At 40.2% G+C, this 22,195-nt stretch overlaps 1 protein-coding gene across 6 annotated transcripts in view; it reads right to left on the reverse strand.

Annotated features, from left to right (window-relative positions):
- Positions 1-22,195, reverse strand: part of WDR75 (WD repeat domain 75) — a 30,762-nt gene continuing 8,567 nt past the window's right edge. The window contains exons 14-23 of one of the 6 annotated variants that reach the window (XR_004307902.1): positions 21,929-22,112; positions 20,399-20,493; positions 19,900-19,995; positions 19,174-19,343; positions 18,372-18,431; positions 17,176-17,316; positions 17,004-17,095; positions 6,563-11,276; positions 576-858; positions 1-471 (exon numbers count right to left, since the gene is read on the reverse strand). Coding sequence is in view for 1 of the 6 variants with exons in the window: in XM_015867833.2 (XP_015723319.1) it covers positions 14,060-14,267; positions 17,004-17,095; positions 17,176-17,316; positions 18,372-18,431; positions 19,174-19,343; positions 19,900-19,995; positions 20,399-20,493; positions 21,929-22,112 (1,046 nt within the window). In the remaining 5 variants the exon portion in view is untranslated. Of the gene's footprint in view, positions 472-575; positions 1,462-6,383; positions 6,458-6,562; positions 11,277-13,498; positions 14,268-17,003; positions 17,096-17,175; positions 17,317-18,371; positions 18,432-19,173; positions 19,344-19,899; positions 19,996-20,398; positions 20,494-21,928; positions 22,113-22,195 lie in introns of those variants that run through there. The other 5 variants (XR_004307901.1, XR_004307904.1, XR_004307905.1 and 2 more) reach the window with 5 other exon arrangements.

Raw genomic sequence — 22,195 nt, forward strand, 5'->3', positions numbered from 1 at the left:
TTTCTTTAAGTCAAGGGGAAAATCTGTTTATTGTAGTTGAAGCAGCTCAGTGATTTTATTATTATTATTATTATTTGTTTTCCTCAAGATTCACAACAGAATTTCCTTGCTGTTGTCCCAGCCTATTGATTTGCATTTAGGGTGGGGGGTGCGGTTTGTGACGTGTGAAGATGAAATGATAAGAATTAGTGCCCTGTGGCATCAAGGCCTTGGAATAGCAACAAACCCAAGAATAAAGAAAACAAACCCCCTCCAAGAACGGATCATTTGTCCTCTGCAGGTAGCAGCAGGAAAATCGCCACTGGGAGTTCTGGAGCTCCTGTGCTCGCTCAGCCACTCATGGGCAAGATGAAACATTTTGGCAGGAAAACACAAACGTGAGGCACTTTCTGTGAGCTTTTGTCCAGGCTGTTTCTGGCAAAGCAGGAGTCTGTGTGTCAAGACGAGATGAATAAAGCCAATGCTCAGTCACTGCAAGGGAAAAAAGTGTTTATGAGAAGGCATACTTAGCAGGGGCTGATATTGTAGCAAAAGCTAACCTGTGACTACAGGCTTAGCACACTACAAATTAGAACCTTAAAATGGAAGCTTTCTTTTCACTGCATTCCCACAGAGCTGAAACTGCTGTGTGTGAGTAGAGCCTGATGAAGATCTGAAAGCCAGACAGAGCTCGGTCCGTCAGCCTCTATGTAAGGCAAAGTTCAGCTTTCTGCGTGCTGTCTCTGGGTTTGTTGGCAGGCGCAGCAGAGCTTCCTTCCCTCTCACCGCTGCTGGAACCTTGCCACGCTGCTCTGAACCTTGCCCCGTGGTAGCTGGCGAGCAGCTGGTGGACTCACTGAGCACTGCTACCTGTACCTGCTGGGAAAGGGGGCTAAAAGTGGTCCTTGGGACTGGTGTGTTAATTCCCTAAGAAATGAGTTCAGATCTGAAATTTTATTGAGTAGTTCCAAACAACAACTCAAACAAGCAGTCTGGTAAACAGAGATCCATGGTATTGTGTTCAAGGCCAGGTTGGATGGGGCCCTGGGCAACCTGATCTAGTAATTGTGGAAGTTTGGTGGCCCTGCCAGGCAGGGGGGCTGGAACTTCATGATCCTTGAGGTCCCTTCCAACCCAGGTCATTCTGTGATTCTGTGTGATTCTGCGATTCCTGAGCTCTGGTAAAGGTAACACTTTTACAATGCCTTGTCCTTAGCTGACACTGTTTTAGGATGTTCTTGACGAGACTCCCTGGTGATGAGTGTTTTCTTTCTGTTTTTTTCACCAAGTACAGTAGTTCTTTACCAGCGTGCTTTGATTTTTTATTTTATTTTATTTTATTTGAATGGAGATATTACTTAGCTGCTGTAACTCATCCTTCTACCCAACATGTCATGTTGATTGAACTGTACATGTGGATGGCTCCTGGAAAACTAAGCACCTTCTGAGATCAGGCATTGAAATCCGTTCACCCAGACAATACTGTTAATGAAAACAGAGAGAGGTGAACAAGGCCGTCCACCCTTTAAAATATTAAACAATATCATCTTTACCACCCATCACCTGTTGCAGATTCTGAGAAGTTTTTTAGTACATAAGAAGATATAAAGTTTGGATGCCATAAATCTGGTAGCTATTGGCTTGAGGCATGAACTTTTATTTTCATTTCAAGCCATTAACACGTGCAGCAAGTGCTTTACACAAACATGAACGGACTCCCTGTGTGGATTACTGCTGTTCAGGATGAGGAGGAACTAAAAAATACTGTTTTTCTTGATAATAAAGCATTATCAGAATGACAGTTGCAGCTGGTCACAGAATAACAGTCCACCTCTCCGGCTGCGAATACTGATTCTCTACTGACACAAGCCAAAGTCCTATTCACATGGCTGGGAGATGGATGCAGTCTTTTCTAAGTCAAGTTCATAACTAATTATGTGTATTTGGAATTGCACTAAACCCCGAGTAGGAGTTCTGATCATCAAAACACAAAACAGCTATTGCACAACATGGTAACATAGCTCATTATGGAAGAGACCATGTATTGCTTTGAGGTAAAATCTTGATCCATTTGTTAGGAGGCTTACGTTTTTTGGGAGGTCCAAGTATTTTTCTTAGTTATGCTTAACATACAAGGATGGGTAGGGGCCAATCAACAGAAGGATTTAAGCTTTCTAAACCTGGCAGTACTTCAGTGCTGATAATTATTACTTCCATGGCCTGTCTTAGTGCTCACTGTTGATTTTGCTTCTTGTATAAAGCAGAAGTGCAATCGAAGCAGAGAGTCTCCAAGTAAGAAATGTGCACAGAGGGTGTTTTCCAAAGTGACCTAGGTCTTACTGACCAGCTGGGATACAGGAGTGGGCACGAGTAACTGCCAGGACTCTATGATAACCAACACCCGGAGAGCAGAGTGCTGCTACCCTGCCCTTTATACCTGTGGGGCACTTTTAGGCTGATGTCGTATCTTGGGCTTGTTCTTCCCCTGAGCCTAAGTCTCAGTTTCTTCTGCTGTCTAGAGGCTAGAGCCACTGAGTGGCCTTTTGGGCTCCCTTTTTATGCCACAGTCTTCTCATAGTGAATCTGTTACCAGAAATTTTTAAGCACCATACCAAGCCTATGCTTAATTTAATCCAATAAGCCTCAACTATGGAATATATGCAACTGTCTTTCACGCTGCCACTGATATGGAAGAAATGAGCACTGGAGAACAGTTTACTCTGTTTGTCCATAGCCTTTGTATAGTAAGAATGCTGTAGCTGCTGAAGAGTCTACTCCAGTGTTAAACATCAGAAGAGTTTGCCATGACATTTAGCACAGGGGGCTGTCAACTCCAAAACCATATGTCTGTAGGAACCAGGAAATTCATGTGATGCCTCCTACCTTAACAAGGATCACTTGTTAGGATATTTGCTAGTATAAAGTCACACTACGCTGACACGTAGCAAATGCAATCGTGCTGATACTTGAAGCTGAGGAGTTTCATTTCCTCGAAACTCTTTTCTTTCCCCTGTCCTTGGAAAAGCAGAAATGCAATTAGGAAGTCAAATTGTTGTCTATTGGTTGTCTATGGAAAGTTGGCACATTGCTCACATGATCTTTATTTTTGTCTTGAAAAGAGCTAATGTGCTTCTTTGACCTTGTTTGTGATCTGGAATAAATCTCTGTAGCTCCTGTTTGTGCTCTGTCAGAGTTGGGGGTTTTTTGGAACATAACTGTTTTATAAATAACAAATATGTGTATAGTGTTTGTTTCAAGTAATTTCAGCTGGCAGGATAAGAAGGGATTATCAAATGACATTTCAATTTGAAAGTGGTTTTTGCAGTAGTTGGTATAGGGCTGAAAGTTAATGGTCATATCAGAGAGACGCCAGAAATGTGAGGATGAGAGGCAGGAGCTGAGAAATGAGTGAACTATCAAGAGACGCTGAGCGAAGCTGTGCAAGCACATTGAGAGCTGTGTGGAGAACGCTGAACTAGAAAAGGAAAAAATGGACGTGAAAGCGTGTGTGTTGTCCATACAGCTGCAACTGAAAACACATCTTTTCACGTCACCTGCACCTTTCTACCTTTTGGTGAATGTAATTGAATTTTCATGCCATGTTTTTTTACTACAGTTTCAGAAATACAGTTGTTTATTGTGAGTCCTGAACATACCTGGGCTTGGCCAGGGAGAATTGTGTTTCTTACCAGCTTTGGATGGCTTAGTTTGTTACAAGTTCAAGGGAAAGATAGAAGCAGCAGCATCTTCTGCTATTTGTTTGAAACAATCCAATGGAAAAATTGTTTCTCTGCATCTTTCATATCCTAATTAACGTTGTCAGTACCCAACCCATAGTATGTGCAAGGTGCATAGTGGCAAATCCTTGTAAAAGCATACATGTAATGTGAAGCTCTAAATGCACTAGAAAAAAAAAAAAGATTTCAGAAGGGGAAGTTTCTTCAAAAAGGACCATTAAGCTGTAAATAGTCTATTTTAATAGATCAAAATCTGAGTTTGGTGCATTGTGATTCCAGCAAGAAGTGTGCTCTGAGATCTGCTGCTGGGAGCAATCACGTTCATTGTGCTCCTGCCATGTACAAATATACAAGCAGCAGTACTTCTGAGGTTTCACATCCTTCTGCAGAGTAATCAGAAGACACAGCAGGAGATGTCTGAGCCGTGATGGGGTACTGTGGAGTCATATGTTTCCCATGGAAATTATTTGTGACTTCCCGCTCTTTATTGCCATTCATCTTCAAAGTGAAAAAATAACAACTTGTCTTTTGGGCAGGACAATTACTTGCTTTATATCAAAGTTAGATGTAGCTCCTAATTCAAACTAAGTTTCAAAGGAATAAAGCTAGCAGTAGCAGAGGTTTGCAGTACTAAGGATAAATGACTTTTCTTCCTGGTTCTGCTACATGCAGAGGGAAACCTCAACCTGCAGCACAAACCTCCACCTCAAGCAGCGTCCTTTAGGGAATAAAAACTAAATGTATCATATTAGTGCTTGACTACACTGCCATTAAGACATCTACTTTATATATATATATTAAATCTCTACATTTCTCTTTTTCTAATTGTGAATACTCCAGTTCTCCTGCAAGAGACATTTCCTTCTGGGCCATCCTTAGAGAGAGGTCTCTGAAAAACAAATAAAACTCTAAGCTGGTTTTAACACCGTGCTTTCTCCTTATTTCTTTGGTCGCCCCCAGACATCTCTGCCTGCTTGCAGACTGCTGAACTTGCTGGAGTCGGACCTGAGGGGAATAACATAAACTCTACTAACCCTCATCTGAGTTCGCCTTCCTCATGCTGAACTCTTCAGTTCTTTGTTCTCTGTGACTCTGCTGGCAAGTTCCCAAGGCTAATTTGTGCTGTAAGATGCCAGAAAAGGCTCTAATTATTATTTTTTTTTTTTCTAGCTACTGAACCTTAATGGGTTCCATCACTCCCTTAAGCTGCAAACAGGATGAATATCCATATTCTACTTTTTTTTTTTTTTTTTTCTTCCTACTTTTCACACTGTTTTCAGTGGGGACAGCACAGTGCATTGCAGGGGAGCTGCCTCTATCTCTGTATGAAATACATGTCATCTCATGAAGGAAGTCAGCTCGCAGGAACAAGAGGAAGGAAATGCTTTTCCTGTTTCACATTACCTCCAGAGCCCAGGAAGCTCCCTTTGTATTTAATCTGACTGAGCAGCGGTTTGATGGTATGAGAAGAGATGTGTGTAGCCAATATCTGATAATCTTTCCTCTTTGGCAGTTGAATGTGGGATAAAATCCCCACCTTAGGTATATTATTAAAGGGATAAAGAGTATATATATTTTCCAGTCATATAGTTTGCTGTTGATCAGAAACTGAAGATAAAAGCACTCAGGGTGAGAGATGTATTTCAAGCTTTCTGCATCTCAGCTATTTTATAGTTCTTTTCTAAAAATATTTGTTATCTAGCCCAAAAGCTCTACTTTGAGACAGTGGTAAACGATGCTTTAGTGGAATGTGGCCACACATGCAGTATATGTGGCAAGGTATGCCTAGGAGGAAGGCAGGATGGCTTCTGTGGCCCTGGAAGTCCTTATGGAGACATGTTGCTGTGGGACTGAGGTCACAGCTTGCTTCCTTTGTCTCCTGGGTGGTTCGTTCTCTGTAGGATACTTTAAATAAATAAGTGGTATGTGAAAATGTAAAGCTGAAAATCATTATAAACTGTAAGTAACAAGATTGCTAGCAGAAGACAGAGCATTACTCAAGACTTACTTTTTGTGGTTAGTCAGAGTGGCTTTTCTCTGCACAACCGTGGGGATTACTAAGCATGAAGGATCCACTTCAGAAAACCATCCAAGCCACAACAGTTTTGCTCTGTCAGCACTGTCATCAGTTTAGGTGCTGAGAGCAGGAAAGAAAGGCTCTTGAGACTGGCTTAAAGGCCAGACATGTCTGAAGCAACTTTCAAGGGGTAAAAATTAAGTTCTTTTGATTTGGGCAATGTATTCTTGGGATCCAGGTGAAGTTAAGCATATTCTTCAGCTTCTACTTACTGTAACTGTACTGTATGTTTTTATAGATCTAGAAAGTCAGGTCTTTCTTCTGTCAAGCAAGACATATATACATACATATAATATATTGAATTCCCTCAAAGCTCAGAGATTCTGACTTAGAGGGGAGAACATGTTTCAACTCATACTTTCCTATAGTGGAGCCCAGCTATAGGATAATATTCTACCAATAGCAGGTACTGTGGTTCCTTCCCAAGCTGTCTTGGCCCTCCCCACAGTAACTGTTTGTCTGAGATACTGCTTAGCAGTTAACATGTTTCATTAAAGACAGTATGCTATAAAAACTGACATCTACTCAATGCGTGTGTACACATATATGTGTGTATATATATATATGTATGCATATATGTGTATACATACCAGTATACTTGTAGGAGAAGTAGTACTGTGCCAAACAGAGGCAGAGCTGCCAGGTTATTTATACAATAATCTATCTTGAAAGAGAGAAAAAGAAAAAACAGCACTGAACTATGACAGCTAGAAGCTTGGGCTGAAGGTAGATTTACTATAAAGAGAATTTGTGAAAGCGTTGCACTCACCTGCTATCTTCTTTTATTCCATACTCACATGTAGAAGTGTGATGTATCAAAGAGTTTGTTCCCCTTGCAATAGAAGATAGCACACAGATGATTAAGGAGGTAAATTCTCATGATCCACAAATATGAGCTTTCTGAAGTGTTTTTTAGTTACTCATTACTTTAATCAATTAATGTTTGTTTAAATGCAAACACAGCTGTTTCAGTTGTTTGTTTGGTTTCTGTTTCTTTCTTGAGGGACTCACGAAGTGAGCAAACAAATCACATTGGATTGACAAATCTTATGTCTTCACAACCCACAACCCAAAATGACAAACACATTGTTCTCCAAATGGCAGGGAAGGGAAAGAATTGTTACCTTATTAGCTGGCTTTGGGTTTCCAATTGAGACTTTAAGCTGTAAATTAAACTAAATTGAACTTCTAAGATGGATCACATTCCATCACCAAGTTACCAAAAGGCACAAACTTCTCTCCCCATAAGAGCTTTCCTATAAAAAAAACACCAGAAAGGCCTGCTTCTCTCCAGTGACTGTTGGAAGTAACAGAGTTCTTCTGAGTTTCTGATTTGTTCAAGTTTCTCCAAAAGTTTCTAATAACCTACTCTACCTTTCTTTAAATATATATTTCCCTCATTTCATGATGTTCTCTTTTTATGAGCACCTTCTTAACAGTTTGAAGAAGTCATAAAAGCAGGATTAGCAAACTGGGTTGGTTCACATTCCTTCCTTTGCAACGTGATCTCACTAACGAATAGTCAAAATGAATTTGGAAAATGAACACGGGATTAAAAAAAGGCTGTTTTGTACCTCTCACATTCTACTTTAGAAATAATTAATATTGACTGGATTTAATTTAGTAGCTTTTAATTTATTACTTTAAATTGAGCGTTTGCTCTGAAATTCTTTGTTCTACAGATTTCTTGGGAAACAATACCTAGAGATTCCAAATCATTGCTGTGGTGCCCTGCTGCTTTTATTCTTAATGCATTCTATAGATCAGAGCCTACAGGTACTCTGAATCTTGAAAGAAAATGACAATTAAAGTGATTAAGTAAACTATTAAGAAAATACACTGATCTCTACCGTCTTTCTCTTCCCCTATGGAGAAAAAAAAATTAAACAAATGTCTCATTAAAAGATTTTGTTTTCTGAGTTCTGTCAAGATGCTTCTTTTTCAAATTTTGTGTAGATTGGAACTCAGTATGCATTCGGCTACATGGGGTTTTTTTTCAATAGCTCTTAGATCTTAAGTAAAAAAGGAATGTCAAAGCCTGCCATAGGGATTTGGATCTTTAATGGAATCAACCCATTTCCGTGGCTCAGTTGTTTTCTTAATGAAGGATACATGGCATGTCTAACAGGGTGTAGGTCTGTGTTCCCTGATGGCTGTCCAGCACCGAGCGAGCCCTTGTGATACACTGTAGCTATAGTTTGTTTGATCAGTATACAGGTGTTTGTGCATGGGAAAGCTTGGGTGTGCTTTGAGAACACAAGTTTGCTATTCCTGGCAGGTCTTTGATTGTGTAAGAGCAACTTAGTTACTGATGGCAAGTATTACAGATACAAGCTTGATTCTCTGGAGACATTTGATGAAAATTAAAATGAAGTAATTCCTAGATGCCATCTGCATGTTCCTTCGGAGACCCTTTTCTTCTCTGCCATGTTTTTCCTTTTCTGAAGATCACTATTTTGTCTTTTGTTCCTATGATGATCAACAAGAGGACTGCAGACCTGATAGTTTTTGCCTGCTGATGAGCTGAGGTGCCGCACTTTCCCTATGCCACACTCTAAGAACTCTGCTCTAGGAGCTATGTGCCCTGTAATCTACTCAAAAGGTTTTTTTGTTGTTGTTGCAGGTAGGCAGCTCTATGGATTGTTCATATTTGAACCAGTGACCACCTTGAATTTGAGGCCTCAAGCCCAGCTGTGGTACATGCATACCATAAAGATAACTTTTTAGCACTGTTACCAGTGCTACTAGACTTCACTATGTGAATGGCTTATGGTTATACTAAGCTGTGAAGGGCAGCGTGAAGCCTCCACCATTTTTATATTGTAGCCTATCTTCAGTATTTTTAAGTAATTAATTATTTTGTAATTCTACTTACTGCACATGGTTCCACCTTGGACTGTTTTTGGAACATTCTTCACCAGTTAAATGGACATCTTTCATTTACTGCATCCAGATGATTTTTAGTGTTCTGTATCCAGGGTGGTTTTCTGGGTCCAACTAAACCTGCTGACTCAGAAGTGGCTTTTTATTTAGCAAACGACTTGCTTTCCATTCAGTCAGTGAGATCAGCAAGTAGATTTCACACTGGAGCAGTTGAACTTTAGTTTTCTGTATCCCCAGTCTGGTTGCTGTTTGCAGTCCAGAAATAACACGCTGATGGAGGAAGCAATGCAAACTTTCCTACTGTATGTGATAGTTCTCAGAAACACAGCTTTCCTTTCCCCTATGGCAAGTGAAAAAGAGCTTTTTTCAGTACGGGGTATTTTGGGTTTTAAATAGTCTCTTTGTACTGATGGCATGTGTGCTCTTTTTTTACATGTGTTTCTACTGTTTGTAATTTACCTCTGGTGATTGTGAAGCTGCATGGGAAATAGAGCAAGCTGCAATCTGTCCATCTGTGAAAAATAAGGAGCAGAGCCTAAATCTGGGCAAAGACGTGCTCACACATTCTGACCTCTTCTCCCTCGATTGCAGCAGAGCATTACTGTTGATCTGTTTCCTGCACAGCAGAAGGTGGCAATTCCTCCTTTTTTTCCACATCAGGCCTCTGATTCTATGAGACAGTTCTTTCAGATCTGGAAGTATTATTTAATTTAATTATAACAAATACACTGAACCTCCTGAGATATTTAGTTGAATTTTCAAAGTGCCAAAGTAGGACTGTAATGTATCTCCTACCCCAAGATCTCTTCCTTGATAGAACTAGAGCTCCAAGCAGGAGAAGCCACAGCCATAAGACATCCTAAGGATAGAGAGAACTTAACCTAAACAGAACTTTTCACTGCAGAAGCATTCCACTTGGGATAACGTTTCATTTCGCCTTTGAATAACAGATTGCAAGACTATAAAGTTGCTCTTGCCTTTAGGATTCATAAAGCGGTGACTTAAAATTGAAGCGATGACCTCTTAGATAATGCTGATGGTTTCATCTGTTCTGCCAGCTTGAGGCAGAAGTGAGAGCAGAAAATGGCCAAGGTAGCTGAAGCTTTTATCACAGTATCTAATCTGAATTAAAACAAAGTAACATGACAAACAGACACAAGTAGAGGCAGGAACAGAATATACTGATAATCAGTTATTATAGTTTATCAGTTACTGTAGTTATGATAATTTAGATCATGTGCTATTTATAAAACAAGGAGTCTGAAGTATAAGCAAGCCATTTAGAAAAGTAGGCAACAGAACTGGCTTTTTTAGGTTGTACCTTATTTCCTAAAACCTGCTCTCAAGAAGAAATTGTTCTTGGCTGTTCTCATAAGATAAACAGCGCTAGGTTGTCCCCTCAGACAGATGCCTTGGGAACAGCCTGACCAGGGGGCTGCAGCAACAGAAGACAGGCTCTGTGTCTGCGTGAGAAAGGAGTGGGATTCTGCACATTTAGCATGGGAACATGGTCTCCTGAACACACAAAAAGCTCTTGAAGAAATGTCCTCTGTTGTTCTCAGTGGAATTTGGCTGCAGCTCAGTAACCACCTTACACAACACACTTGTGTATCATCTGGGATAGTGCAAAGCCAGATTTCTTCTCCTGGTCTAGTTCAGCGCAAGGCAATGGGAGCTTGCACCAGCACAAGGCTGGCAGTGATGAAGGAGCAGAAACGAGCAGAGGATGCAAGCTGGAAGGTGGGAAAGCTTCTTTCTGTGGCAGCCATTCAAAACATCTGAGAAACCTGTGACCTCAAGAAACTGCTGAGCAGCACATTCCCAGAGCTGTGCTAACTTCCTTACACCCACATCTTGTTATTTACCTAAAGGGCTTCAGTCGGTATAAGTAACTTTTTCTTAACACAAGTAGCTGGAGTACATGCCTAAAAGCAACAAGCAGTTGGAACTTAAAGCAACATTTAAGAACTTAGTATTTGCTGTGTGTTTTTTGTGTGCCCAAGGTGTAAAGTCAAACTGGGCTTTCTCAACTATTTGTGAAGAGTCAGGATTTTGCACTGAGCAGCTTTGGGGACACAGTTGGTGTTACTGTTAAGAAGTTCCAGAGGAGCATTATTGTGCTTCTCAGGGCCTAATGCAAAGTGAAACTGAAAGGCTGAAGAGCTGTTTCTTACCCTTGTTGCTGTTGTTTAAAGGAAACTTAGCAGCATACTGATTGCTTCCATGTTTTATAGATGATTATCAAAGAAGCTTACAACAAAAACGTGGAAGGAAATATATACTGCAGGGGAAAACACTACTTTCACAAGAAAAACATGAAATAGATTAAGCATGAAGTATAGAATGCCTTTTGGAAGAGGTTTACACAATTAGACAAATACCTGTCAGAAATAAGTATTCACCTCAACTTTCTGCTGTAGGGGCAATCTGCAGCAGTTTCCTGTCTCCCTGAATTATATTTCAGGCTGTCATTTTCCTCTTGTTGTCTTCTGAGTCTCCTCCTGGCCGTTGCCTCTTGCCTGCACGGAATCCATCTCCATCTGCCCAATCCCACTAACCAGCATCTCCATGGGGCTCCCCAGGGTCAAACTGTCCAGCAACTGTTGAACAGAAACACAGAACACACAGATATGGATGCTGCTTAAACATCTTCACACAAATTGCAGTTTGTAGTTTTGCCCTGTTCTTGAATAGCATATATAAAACTCTGAAAGGAAAACGGTAGCCATGTTACATCCTGTCCCTTCATGAAAGGGTTATCATTCTAAGAACAACACTTTTCAGCCTCCATGCAACTAGGCTTGTTGGGTTGGGAGGCAGCTACCAAACCGATCAGCATCACCTCTCATTAGAGCAACATCAGAGCAGGGCTGCCTGAAGGCAGTGCCACACTCAAACCCCACTGGTGCAGCCTCAATCTTTTCATTTGCTATTTATAGCTACTGAAGCTGCGGGTCCCTGCTTTCAGCTGACCACTTGACTGAGTGCAGAACATTGGAGGCAGGCAATTCCTGCCCTAAGGCTTCCACCCCCGCTCTCTGATCTGTGCCTCAGCCCCAGCAAAGATGTGAGTGACTACTTCCTTGAGAATCACTGACTGGGAAGGATGCCAGAGCTACTCCAGAGTTACTGAACACTGACCTCTACATAACAGAACTATTTAGTCACTTGTTGAGTTCCTGGTCTAATTGGAGTCACGAGATTAAATTCAGTCTCCATGCTCTTTTGTATCAAAACTTTCTGATAAAAAAAACAAAAACACAACATACTTACTAAACCGTAACAAAAAAAACCACCAGACAAGCTTTGGAAGTACAACTGAAAACTGCTTTAAAAATAAAGCATTCCCAGGCAGCAAGACTGCGAGCAGACCAGGCATGCAAGTTCCAGCTGTCCCTCTGCATTCTGCACTCACATAATTGCCATTCCTTTCAATAAGCATTTTCAATTGAAGTTGGTAGAATATCACCATTAAATGTGGTGTAATGCAGAACAGAAATGAGAAACATACTTCAACACAAAAGTACACAATAAGGACATACTGCGATCCCAAAACATGCAGTGGAAAACCAAATTGGTCAGGAAAAAGGATAGAAACATTACTTGTGATAGATGGATATTTCCTTAATGAAGACTCCTGATACACTTCCCAGCATATACCCGAATGCCATCTCAATTGCTTCCTGGTCATACCCAATCACTTACCCATTAGACACTTGACTTGCACAAGAAAACGGCAACTCCAGGAGAAAACTCAACACACAAAAAAGCGTTTTCCTTACCTTAGAAGTATCACTAACCTACTGGTCAGCACAGCATAGCACCAGGCTGCAATGCATCCTTATGAAACTTATGAAATGATACGGGTAGATTTCTCTAATCAACTTCCACTCCTTTGCTTTCATATCTGCTATCTCTTGTTATTCAAGAAAAAGACTTACCAGGCTTTTCCAGTATAGCACATGCTTTGAAAAGGGGAAAAATATTCCAAAATATAAGAGAGACTTAAATTGAATTTTAACAGGGATTATTTTTTTTTTTTGTTTGATTGGTTGGTTTTTTAAAAGTAAGGGTGGACAGGCACCAGAAGAGGCTGCTCAGAAAGGTGGTGTAAGTCCCATCCTCAGAGACAGTCAGGTCAGACTGAATGAGGCACAATCCAGAGCAGATGTCCTTGTTTGTTGCAGGGGAGTAGGACTAGATACCTCTTACAGGTCTCCTCCAACACAACCATATGATACAGTGAAATACCTACTTCTTATTACCTGCTGCAATTATGAATGTAGTCCACTTACTCCATATCCACTTCTGCTAAGGTTGCACAGAAAAGCCAGGCAAACAACCACTTCTTTCCAACAACCTTCTGTATCATGGACAATACTCACAGACATAAAAGTTATTTAAGAGTTTGCTTTCTTAATAGAACTGGGTTCAGAACAGACTACTAATTCCTGCCAGGGTAGTTCCTGGATACTAAGTAGAACGCTGCTCTGTCAAATCCTGGGTAATGCCATGTTTATCTATCTTCATCTATCAACTGCTTGATACAGATTTGAATGATTGCTCATAGTACATAGTGTGGACCAAGCAACTACATTCACATTAAAGTACAGAATATAATCCTTACATCAAAACCAGCATACTGTCCTATCCTTAATGCTCAATTATGAATCACAGTACTGTCCATGCACATGAACAAGTGACAGCTTTTTCAATAACTGTTGCCATTCCTTTCAGTGTTTCTATTTTCAGTGTCAGAAGATTAAGTACTGGCCACTTGATTTTCCAATGCAGTAGAGCTAACAGCTAAAGAAGGAGAGCATCACTCTTACCGCCCAAGTTTACTTAATGACTGGAATATAGTTTTCATTACAGCTAAAAACACACAAGTACTGTAAAAACAACTGTACACACATTAAGACCACAAAACATGAGGGAAATGTTCTAGACTCAGAGATACTGAATCACCCATCCACCAGCTCAGAAGTAGAGGAACCTCTAAGCAGGAGGCTTATGACTCACCCATTTACAACACTTAGAAGAACTCTCCCAGACTGCCCTACCATATCTTGACTTCAGCGGGCCATAAGCTCAAGTTGCTTGTTGCTCTTCTTTGAGCCTTAAGTGGCCTGGTCCCATCTGGGGAGATTTGCTAACTGATCACAAGTCACTTAGTAAATTCAGTTTTGCTAGTAGCCTTTGAAATACATTTGCAAGGGGAAAACATACAGGTTAAGTATTTAAGATCAGATACAACTGAAAAAAGTTCTGTTTTCTCAGTGAAGTTCAAGTTGCTAAAAACAACAGCCAAAGGACTTGCAGGATTTTTGGAAGATTATTTAATCCACAAAGCTGCAACTTTAACTATAAAAAAAGTGTACATTTAGAAAACCGATATCCAACTGAAGTCCATTTTTCTTATTTTTCGTAGTTCTTTTTCCTCAGATTTAGACAGTTTATGTGTGGTCTCTCCTAACGATTCCATAGGCATTGCCTCTTCCTGTTGCATTTCAGTAACAGCGTCTTCATCATCTGAATCATCCTCTGCTTCCTCACTTTCCATTTCAACTTCCTCAGGAGCTCCTTCAGCACTGAATGAGGATACAATTGTAAACAACCAGTGAAGTTGTTGGATAGTTGTGATACTACAGAGTAAATTATTACAAAAATAACTTCAAGAAGGCACTGGGTTTTTTGTTTTTTAGTATCAGACTTGTGAGGAAGCACTGTGCTTCTTCTGCCATCTCAATTACAAGCCATCTTTCAAACAACCATTTTCTGCTTTCAGGAAGCTTACCAAGCATACATTTTTCTTTCCTCTGCAGATCAGCACGTGCACATTAGCATTACTTATCAAGTAATGTAGCATTTAGCATAGAATAAACATGCAGATGAGACAAATAAGCCCTATCTGCTCTTAAAACCTGAAAAAGCTTAATTGGACTTAATTACTACAGCACCTAGCATTTTACTAGGAAATTTTCATTTTTTCTTAACAACAGTGTGGCTTCTGAAGCAGCCTTTCCCTTCTGACTTAGCATACTCAGAAGAGTTGCACAGAAAACTTACCATTGGCAAAGCAGTAATTTCACATTGTTTGATCAAATGCCTGCTGCTTAAGTCTTAGTTTAGATATCATTAAGTCCTACATGACAGCAGAGTACTCCTTAATGTCACTTGTTTTTACTAAAGACTCATTTATCATACTTAAAATCTCAACTGAAGGCACACATAGAAAAAAACATTAAAATCATACTTGAAAAGAAAAACATTAATAAGGAAATGCTTCTGCACAGCTACATACAGTTGCCCAACCCTCCAGTTCCAATACTCATACGCAATTTAAAACGCACAGCCATACTAATCACCAGTGTCAAAGTACAAGCTCTAGAGCAGCAAATATTTACACAGGCCACTGACCTCCTAAATTCCTCAGTACTGAAACCGCAGACAAATTCCTGCATCATCTTCCTATGTGATTTTTAGCACTTCTGTTGATGCTGCAGGACTTTTACTTGGGTACCCTCATAAGAAAGCTAGCAATACCAGCTAACACAACACAGCAGAACTGATGACACTGCTGTGGTATCAGAATACAATGCACATATAAAAACATACCAAACCAGCATTTCTTCAGGCTAAGTTGTGCCTACGCAAACCATCCTTTCATTGGCCTTAGCAAATTTAGGATGGCCACTGATACCAGTGACATATTAGCGTCTTAATCTCAGTAGAGAAACATGAAACACTTAAATGAATAAATGGTACAAGTAAAAGAACACTCTAGTTGGCTTCACTTTAAGTGGCGAGATAATAAAGTAGCCTTACATTACCATTAATAACCTTGGTGTTTGTGAACATTTTCTAGGACCCCATCTTAGTCTCAAAGGAGCACACATCCACACACTTTAAGTCCTTATCACATCATGCCACTAAACTGGGATCAAAGCACTGTCTGACAAGCTTGCCTGTCTTCCCAACCTTATTTTGTGAGATTAATTAGGAATTAAATTATAACTCAAAACTAACTCTCAAGTGCTGACCTTAAGATTAGGACTACTAATTATTTAACATCCTCGTTACAACATGGACAGCAGCAATAAATGCTCTTAGCAAATCTGCTGTCCACACAAAGCTGAATGAACACTGAACTGAGGCTGACATCCTGAAGGGAAGGGAAGCCATTAAGAGGGATCTCAACAGACTGGAAAGCTGGGCCCCCATACACCTCAGGCTGTTCATACAGGCCAAGTGCATGGCGCCATACCTGACTTGGAGCAACCCTAGACATGACTACAAGCTGGGCAGGGAAAGCACAAAGAGCAGCACTGTAGAAGAGAACTTCAAGGCATCGAAGACAAGAAAATAAACTATGAGATGATGATGTGCCCTTGCAGCCCAGAAGGCCAACTGTATCCTGGGCTACATCAAGAGATATGTGACCAGCAGTGAAGGACGTCAATGTCTCCTTTTGCTCAACTCTTGGGAGACTCCACCTACAATACTGCATCTGAGTCCAGGGACCCCAGTAAGAGAAAGCTCTGCACCTGTCAAGCAAATCCAGAAGAAGCCATGAAGATGACCAGAGGGCTGAGAACCTCTCTTAAGGAGAAAGGTTGAAGGAGCTGGTCCTGTTCATCCTGGAAGAGAAGGCTGTGGGGATACCTCAATGTGGTCTTCCAGTACTTGAGGGGAGTTAATAATAAGGAGGGAGAGTAAGTTCATCCACAAACTAACGACAGTGGGATAAGGGAGTAGTGATTTTTAAATAAAAGAGGGGAGATTGAGATTAGATGTCAAGTGGTAATTCTTGACTCAGAGGGTGGTGAGGCACTGGCACAGACTGCCCCAAAAAGACATTGATGCCCCATCCCTTTAAGAGTACAGGCCCAGGTGGGATGGGGCCACCAGCAGCTTGACCTGGTGAGTGGCAGCCCTGCCCCTGGCAGCACAGTTGGTACTACATGATTTTTAATGTCCCTTCCAACTCAAGCCATCCCAGACTTCTACAAACCTTACCCAGAAATCAATTTAAATTTATAAAGAACATTGGAAAGTCAAAATACAAATTATGCTTAAAAGTATGTGATGCCAAACAACAGGAAAACTAAGATCAGCAACTGAAAAGGCCAACACATTTAGCAGCTTGTCTTGCTTATCTCTCTCAGTTGTGGGTTTGTTTTTTTTTTTGGCCATTAACATGTTGCCTCAATTAAGTATTCACCTATATTAAAAGAATCGCTAAGAACACTGGAAGACCAGTCTTAATAAAGATTTAATTCACCTCAAGTAACTTAACACAGAAGATTTCTTAGAATCTCTCTTACCTTTTGTTCTCTTTGGAGATGAGCAATGAGTTAATAAATATGGGACACAGGAAGGAAGCAGATGGCAAAACGTGTGCTGGAGTGTGCAGGAGCTGAAGAGACATAGAAGAGGATTCATGAAAGCTTCAGCTTGCCATGATTTTGCTTACACTCTCAATGTAATTTCTCCTACCTCTTTGACAGCAGGGGATTCTTGTTGGTGGTGACGGCAAATCATTTTTCCAAGGTCTACATCTCCTTGAGATTGTTGATGCCTGTGCTTTCCCAACAACAAGCTAAATGGGGTCACAGGAAGACTTTCCTCCACTGCCAGCTTGAATTAAAACAAAAACAACAGTTTGTAATTGAAAGAGAACAAAGTTATAACTGCAACTTAGTAACACAGATTGAAGTTGCATCTCATTTTCAGCTTGCATAATTCAAGTAGAATTTAAAATCAAACCAACTGGCACAGTTCTACACTCAGGTTCAACTCTGAGCCATATGATGGCTCTTCAAACTCATTCTTTGTCAGGCATCTTTTCCAACAAATACCCCACAAACATAATAGAACTCCCTAGAACCCAGACTTCAGCTCTTGGAAAAGACCACAAGACATAAGTTCACTAATACACTACTTAATTTCCAAAACCAGAAGTTGGCACATGAGCCAGGAAAACTGAAATAGGGCTTTGATATGCCACTTCCAACTAAAAGATCCTTTATACCACACTATCTGCTGAGTCAGCCAATTGCTTATGTTGAGGTAGAACACAGTAACTTCCCCTTTGGCATTTTTCTAGATCAGCATCTCTTACAAAGAAACCCATGGCTTATAACCACATTCCAACTGAACTTTACCTAAGGACGACATCAGCTTGTATTTCCATCTACTCGCCTAGCAAACCAGTCAATTAAGTGCTACTGTTTTATTCCTCTCATAAGGCATACAGCAATTCTTCAAAATGAATTTATAAGACTACTTCACATCCTACCTCTCCATGTAAATACGTAACTGAAACCATTTGAAAGCTTTTTGCCACTGATAAATCAAAGGGGACTGACAACAGCTCCATCTTCACTAAGAATTAACAAACGTGCCATATTCTAGATTCCAAACAAAACAAACCAAAAGAAAGAGCTTGTTTTAGACCAGGGAAATAGGAAAGTAAGAGTATAGCTTACTAATACTTTACTTTCTAAAGGTTTTCCAAACAGTAATTCTGCCATTAAGTAAAAAAAGTACTGCTCCTTCAGATAACTGCCTGAAGCTTCACACTAACGTGATGAGTCTTCTCACAATGAAAGGTAATTTGTATCCAACAATGAAACACCAGGAAAACATGGACCCGCTCCGCTCACCCCTAAGAGAACACAGACAAATGTTACCTGCGTGCTTGATGGCGTAAGTCTTTCTTCTAGAGACTTTGTGCTAACTGTCAATAGCTCCTAAAATAAATGACATACAATTAAAATACATTAAACTGCTCATTGTATTACAGTACCTTATCTACAGAAGTTTGGCCCTAGGGCTTTTGTTAGTCAAGCAAAATAAGCATACATCTCTTGATTTTTAGAAAGAACCCAAAGGAAGCATAAAAAGGTCTAAAGGCTCTGAATAGCCTTTATGGGCAGAATAGAACTCAAACTAACTGCAATCACACTAATAAAACAGATAGAACTGATTATTGTGGGAAGGATTTGCATAACTATCAATACTACAGCTCCTACACACTTAAGCTCAACAGTGTAAAGCTATAATGGCATAATAATATCAGGGTGGCAAAGTCTCGAACTACAACAAATGAGAATGAGCCCAAATGTAACAGCCACAGATACTATAAATGGAAAAAAAAAGAGCTGCTAACCTTTGGAAGGCCTCAGGTTGGCAGGTATCTCCAGCAAGAGATGCCCTTATCTCCACAACCAAGCCTTAAACTAAGTCTGGGAAGGGGTGGATTCTGGCTCCTCCCCTTCCAGTCCCTCAGATACAATGCACACAGCTGAGCTCCCCTGGCTCCATCACTGCTTATGTCCATGACTTAACCTTTGCACTACAAATAGCACAGGCAGCGTTCCCATGTTACCAAGAAGTAAACTCATAGACTCAGCAGCAATTAAGCGTTACTCTTCATGTAGTATATTTCCACCCCCCTACAAACCACCTGCCCCACCAGTGACTCTTTCTTACTTGCGTATCTGTAAGAAAAAAGAGCTGGGAACTTCTTAGCCAAAGGTGTTTCTCTGAACTGATTGTTTCAGGTTCATCTCTTGGAACAAAGGCAGCACACTGGATCCTTTCCTTACACAAATTCCTCTGGATACAGACTGGACGTGGCTCATTTGGCTTAAATACAAACACTGCAAATACAAGAACACCTTGCTTTTAAATCATGAAATTCTAGATAGCTATCAAAGCATCATGCATCACAGCCAAAGTGCTGGACAGGACTGCCTTGAAACAGGAGTTTTATTTAGATACGCTGAACACATAATTTAAGGTCCTTTTCACAGTCAGCCAATTCTGACAACACACTTCAAAGTGAGCTTGTCTGTAGAACAGTAGTTCTGGAAATATTGATCCTGACTTAGATCACAAGTTTCATACCTAGCTCTAAATCCAACTACGATTTTGCGCTTAGAGGTGAGGGCTGAGACAGTTTTATCTTACACCATAGTCTGTTCTGGAAACACATTATAGGAATAAAAGTCAGGAAACACGTTTAAAAACTGACATTTAACTGTACTTAATTGCCACTGGACAACATAGTTCAGTTTTCCCCAGGTTGGCCACAGACTCAGGTCTGACTAATGGCTTTTACGGAGCTGAATTCTAAGAAAACTTTTTACATGAATTACACTTTTCCAGTTTTAAGTTCCACTGACTACTGCTCATCAAAAAAGCCTTTGTACTCACAGCTGGACTCTCTAAGGACCCAGGAGAAAGCAGCAATATGTTCAGAAAGGGGATCAGGTTGCAGAACTACGACACTGAGGTGAGCGCTCCACTCCACTGCAAAGAAAACACAGCAATAACCAGATGTGAAAAGAGAATTTTATTCAGGTGTTTCACCAAATAAAAGGTCAAATGGAAAAGACCCACACAGTTTAACCTCCACATAAGGCATTAAACTACGGTTATTCATAGATAAATAGAAAACACACAAACATTATAAACTGTATAAAGATGCAGGAAATGCTAGCTGTTGTGTTAACAACCATTTATAACATTATTCACTACACACGTGCATACTGGGCAAGACACTGCCTATACTCAGGAACAAAAGACAAATCCACAGGACATTTTGTAGGGGGTCAAACTAGAATCAGACACCAATAACTTTAAGGTATAAATAGTATATTCTAAGGTTAAACGTTTTCACTTCCACTCTAGCATGCGTTTAAGCTGATCTTACATGCACAGCTGAGCAGGTTCCAGCAACAGAGAAAGCCGTGGTCAGTGGCACCAATAAGGTATTTAGAACACTTTAGTCTCCCAAAGCAGATGCTCCTACAGAAGAAAACAGCCAAAACAAGTTAATGACCTTGAACTTTGGTTTCTGTTTCCCAACATAGTTTTGGTTCACTAATGACAGACATACTCATTAAAGATTTAGTTCTGATATTTCATCAGGTGAAATTTGCATTTTGTTTTCACCTCTGGCAGCAAGACTTGCACACACAGGACCCACACACAGGTCAGGGAGATATCAAGTAAACTAGAGTCTGTAAGGATTACAGAGAATTTGGAACCAATCATACAGTATTTTGACTTAAAACAGCAACTTAAAACTCCTAAGTAAGTGATAAAGCTTTAATTACTACAAAGTGCTAATACCAGGGCTGGGAAAAACACCTCTAGAATGTCTAGCATTGTGCTGAGCACTAGCAGAAGGGAAGTAGTAATAAATAAAGTCAATTTTAATCTAATAGCTCACTCTGACTGAAGATGCACCATTTGTTTCCAGCCACTCCTATTTCTTGTTCTTGTTTGAGAATAAAAACGGATTTCTAATGGTACATGAGAATGCTTTCAAAAAGGCAAAGAAATCCTCTCTATTTAAGCAGAGCCATTTAAACTTACGTATTTCACAGACACTTAATATAGTAAATAGAGTACCTTATTTCATTTTATTATAGCATATAGCAAAAGCTTGTAAAGGAAAAAACCTCTCAAAGGAAAAGCTTGCCACTGCAGCAAGCTACAAGGGAAGCATTTCCCTCAGATACAATTGAGAACTAACAGGCTCTCATGATTTTCCTGCAGACCTATTTTAGGAACAGAACTCTCTATCTCAGACAACCAGTATGAACAAAACAAACACATCCCAAACGTGAAATCAATTATCTTCCAGCAATACTGAATTTCTGAGTACTTAGAACACTGCAAACATGCTATATTTAGCTGTTCATTTTAGACGCCTTCTAGATATTTGGAACCTTCCACATGAATCCAGCAACAGTGTGGAAGAAGCAGCTAAAGAACTGAAACAAAGCTGCCATTTAGTTGTAGCATCCTGCTCATTCAGAATCTGTTTATGTACAGAGAACTGGCACAGAGCTTCACTACATGGAGCAACAAAGTAACCTACTGGCCTATTTTCTTAAGACAAGTACTAAAACAGATAGTTGACAGGGATCACAAACCGCTGTACTAATTGCACGGCCCTAGAAGCCTATATTGAGGTCGTCCTATTCTTTGCATCTCTACTTTTTCAAGAATATCACACTTAAGAAGAATGAAACACTAACTTGTTAAATTGATACTCTTCCAGTACTTTGATTCACCTTCAGAGTAACAGGGAAGTAGATACTATGCTTGTTTATGAACTTAGACTATTAACTCAAAGCTTGGGTGAACATACTCCAACCTGAAATCCTACAACATGATTCTACCTGTTCCAACAAGTTCAGAAAGAAATAACAAGCTAGATGTAAAGCCGTACCTTATTTTTCCAGGTGGATGGCAAAACGTACACTTCAGATCCCAAGTGCTGGAATCCCATACAGTGACAGTTTCCTCAAAGCTAACAGCAAGCAAAGAGCCATCTTCTGAGAAGCAGCAGTTGGTGGCCTGGTAGCCGTGGTAGCTGCCTACGAAGTCACAGCTCCAACTCAAACTTTGCTGCGCTGCAGTGAATAATCAAATCAATTACATTCAGGTCTATACACAGAAAGAGAAGAGCTCAAATTGCAGTGCTGCAAAAGTGGCT

The sequence above is a fragment of the Coturnix japonica genome, chromosome 7 (genome assembly GCF_001577835.2).
Source record: "Coturnix japonica isolate 7356 chromosome 7, Coturnix japonica 2.1, whole genome shotgun sequence".
In the NCBI taxonomy this organism is placed as follows: Eukaryota; Metazoa; Chordata; class Aves; order Galliformes; family Phasianidae; genus Coturnix; species Coturnix japonica.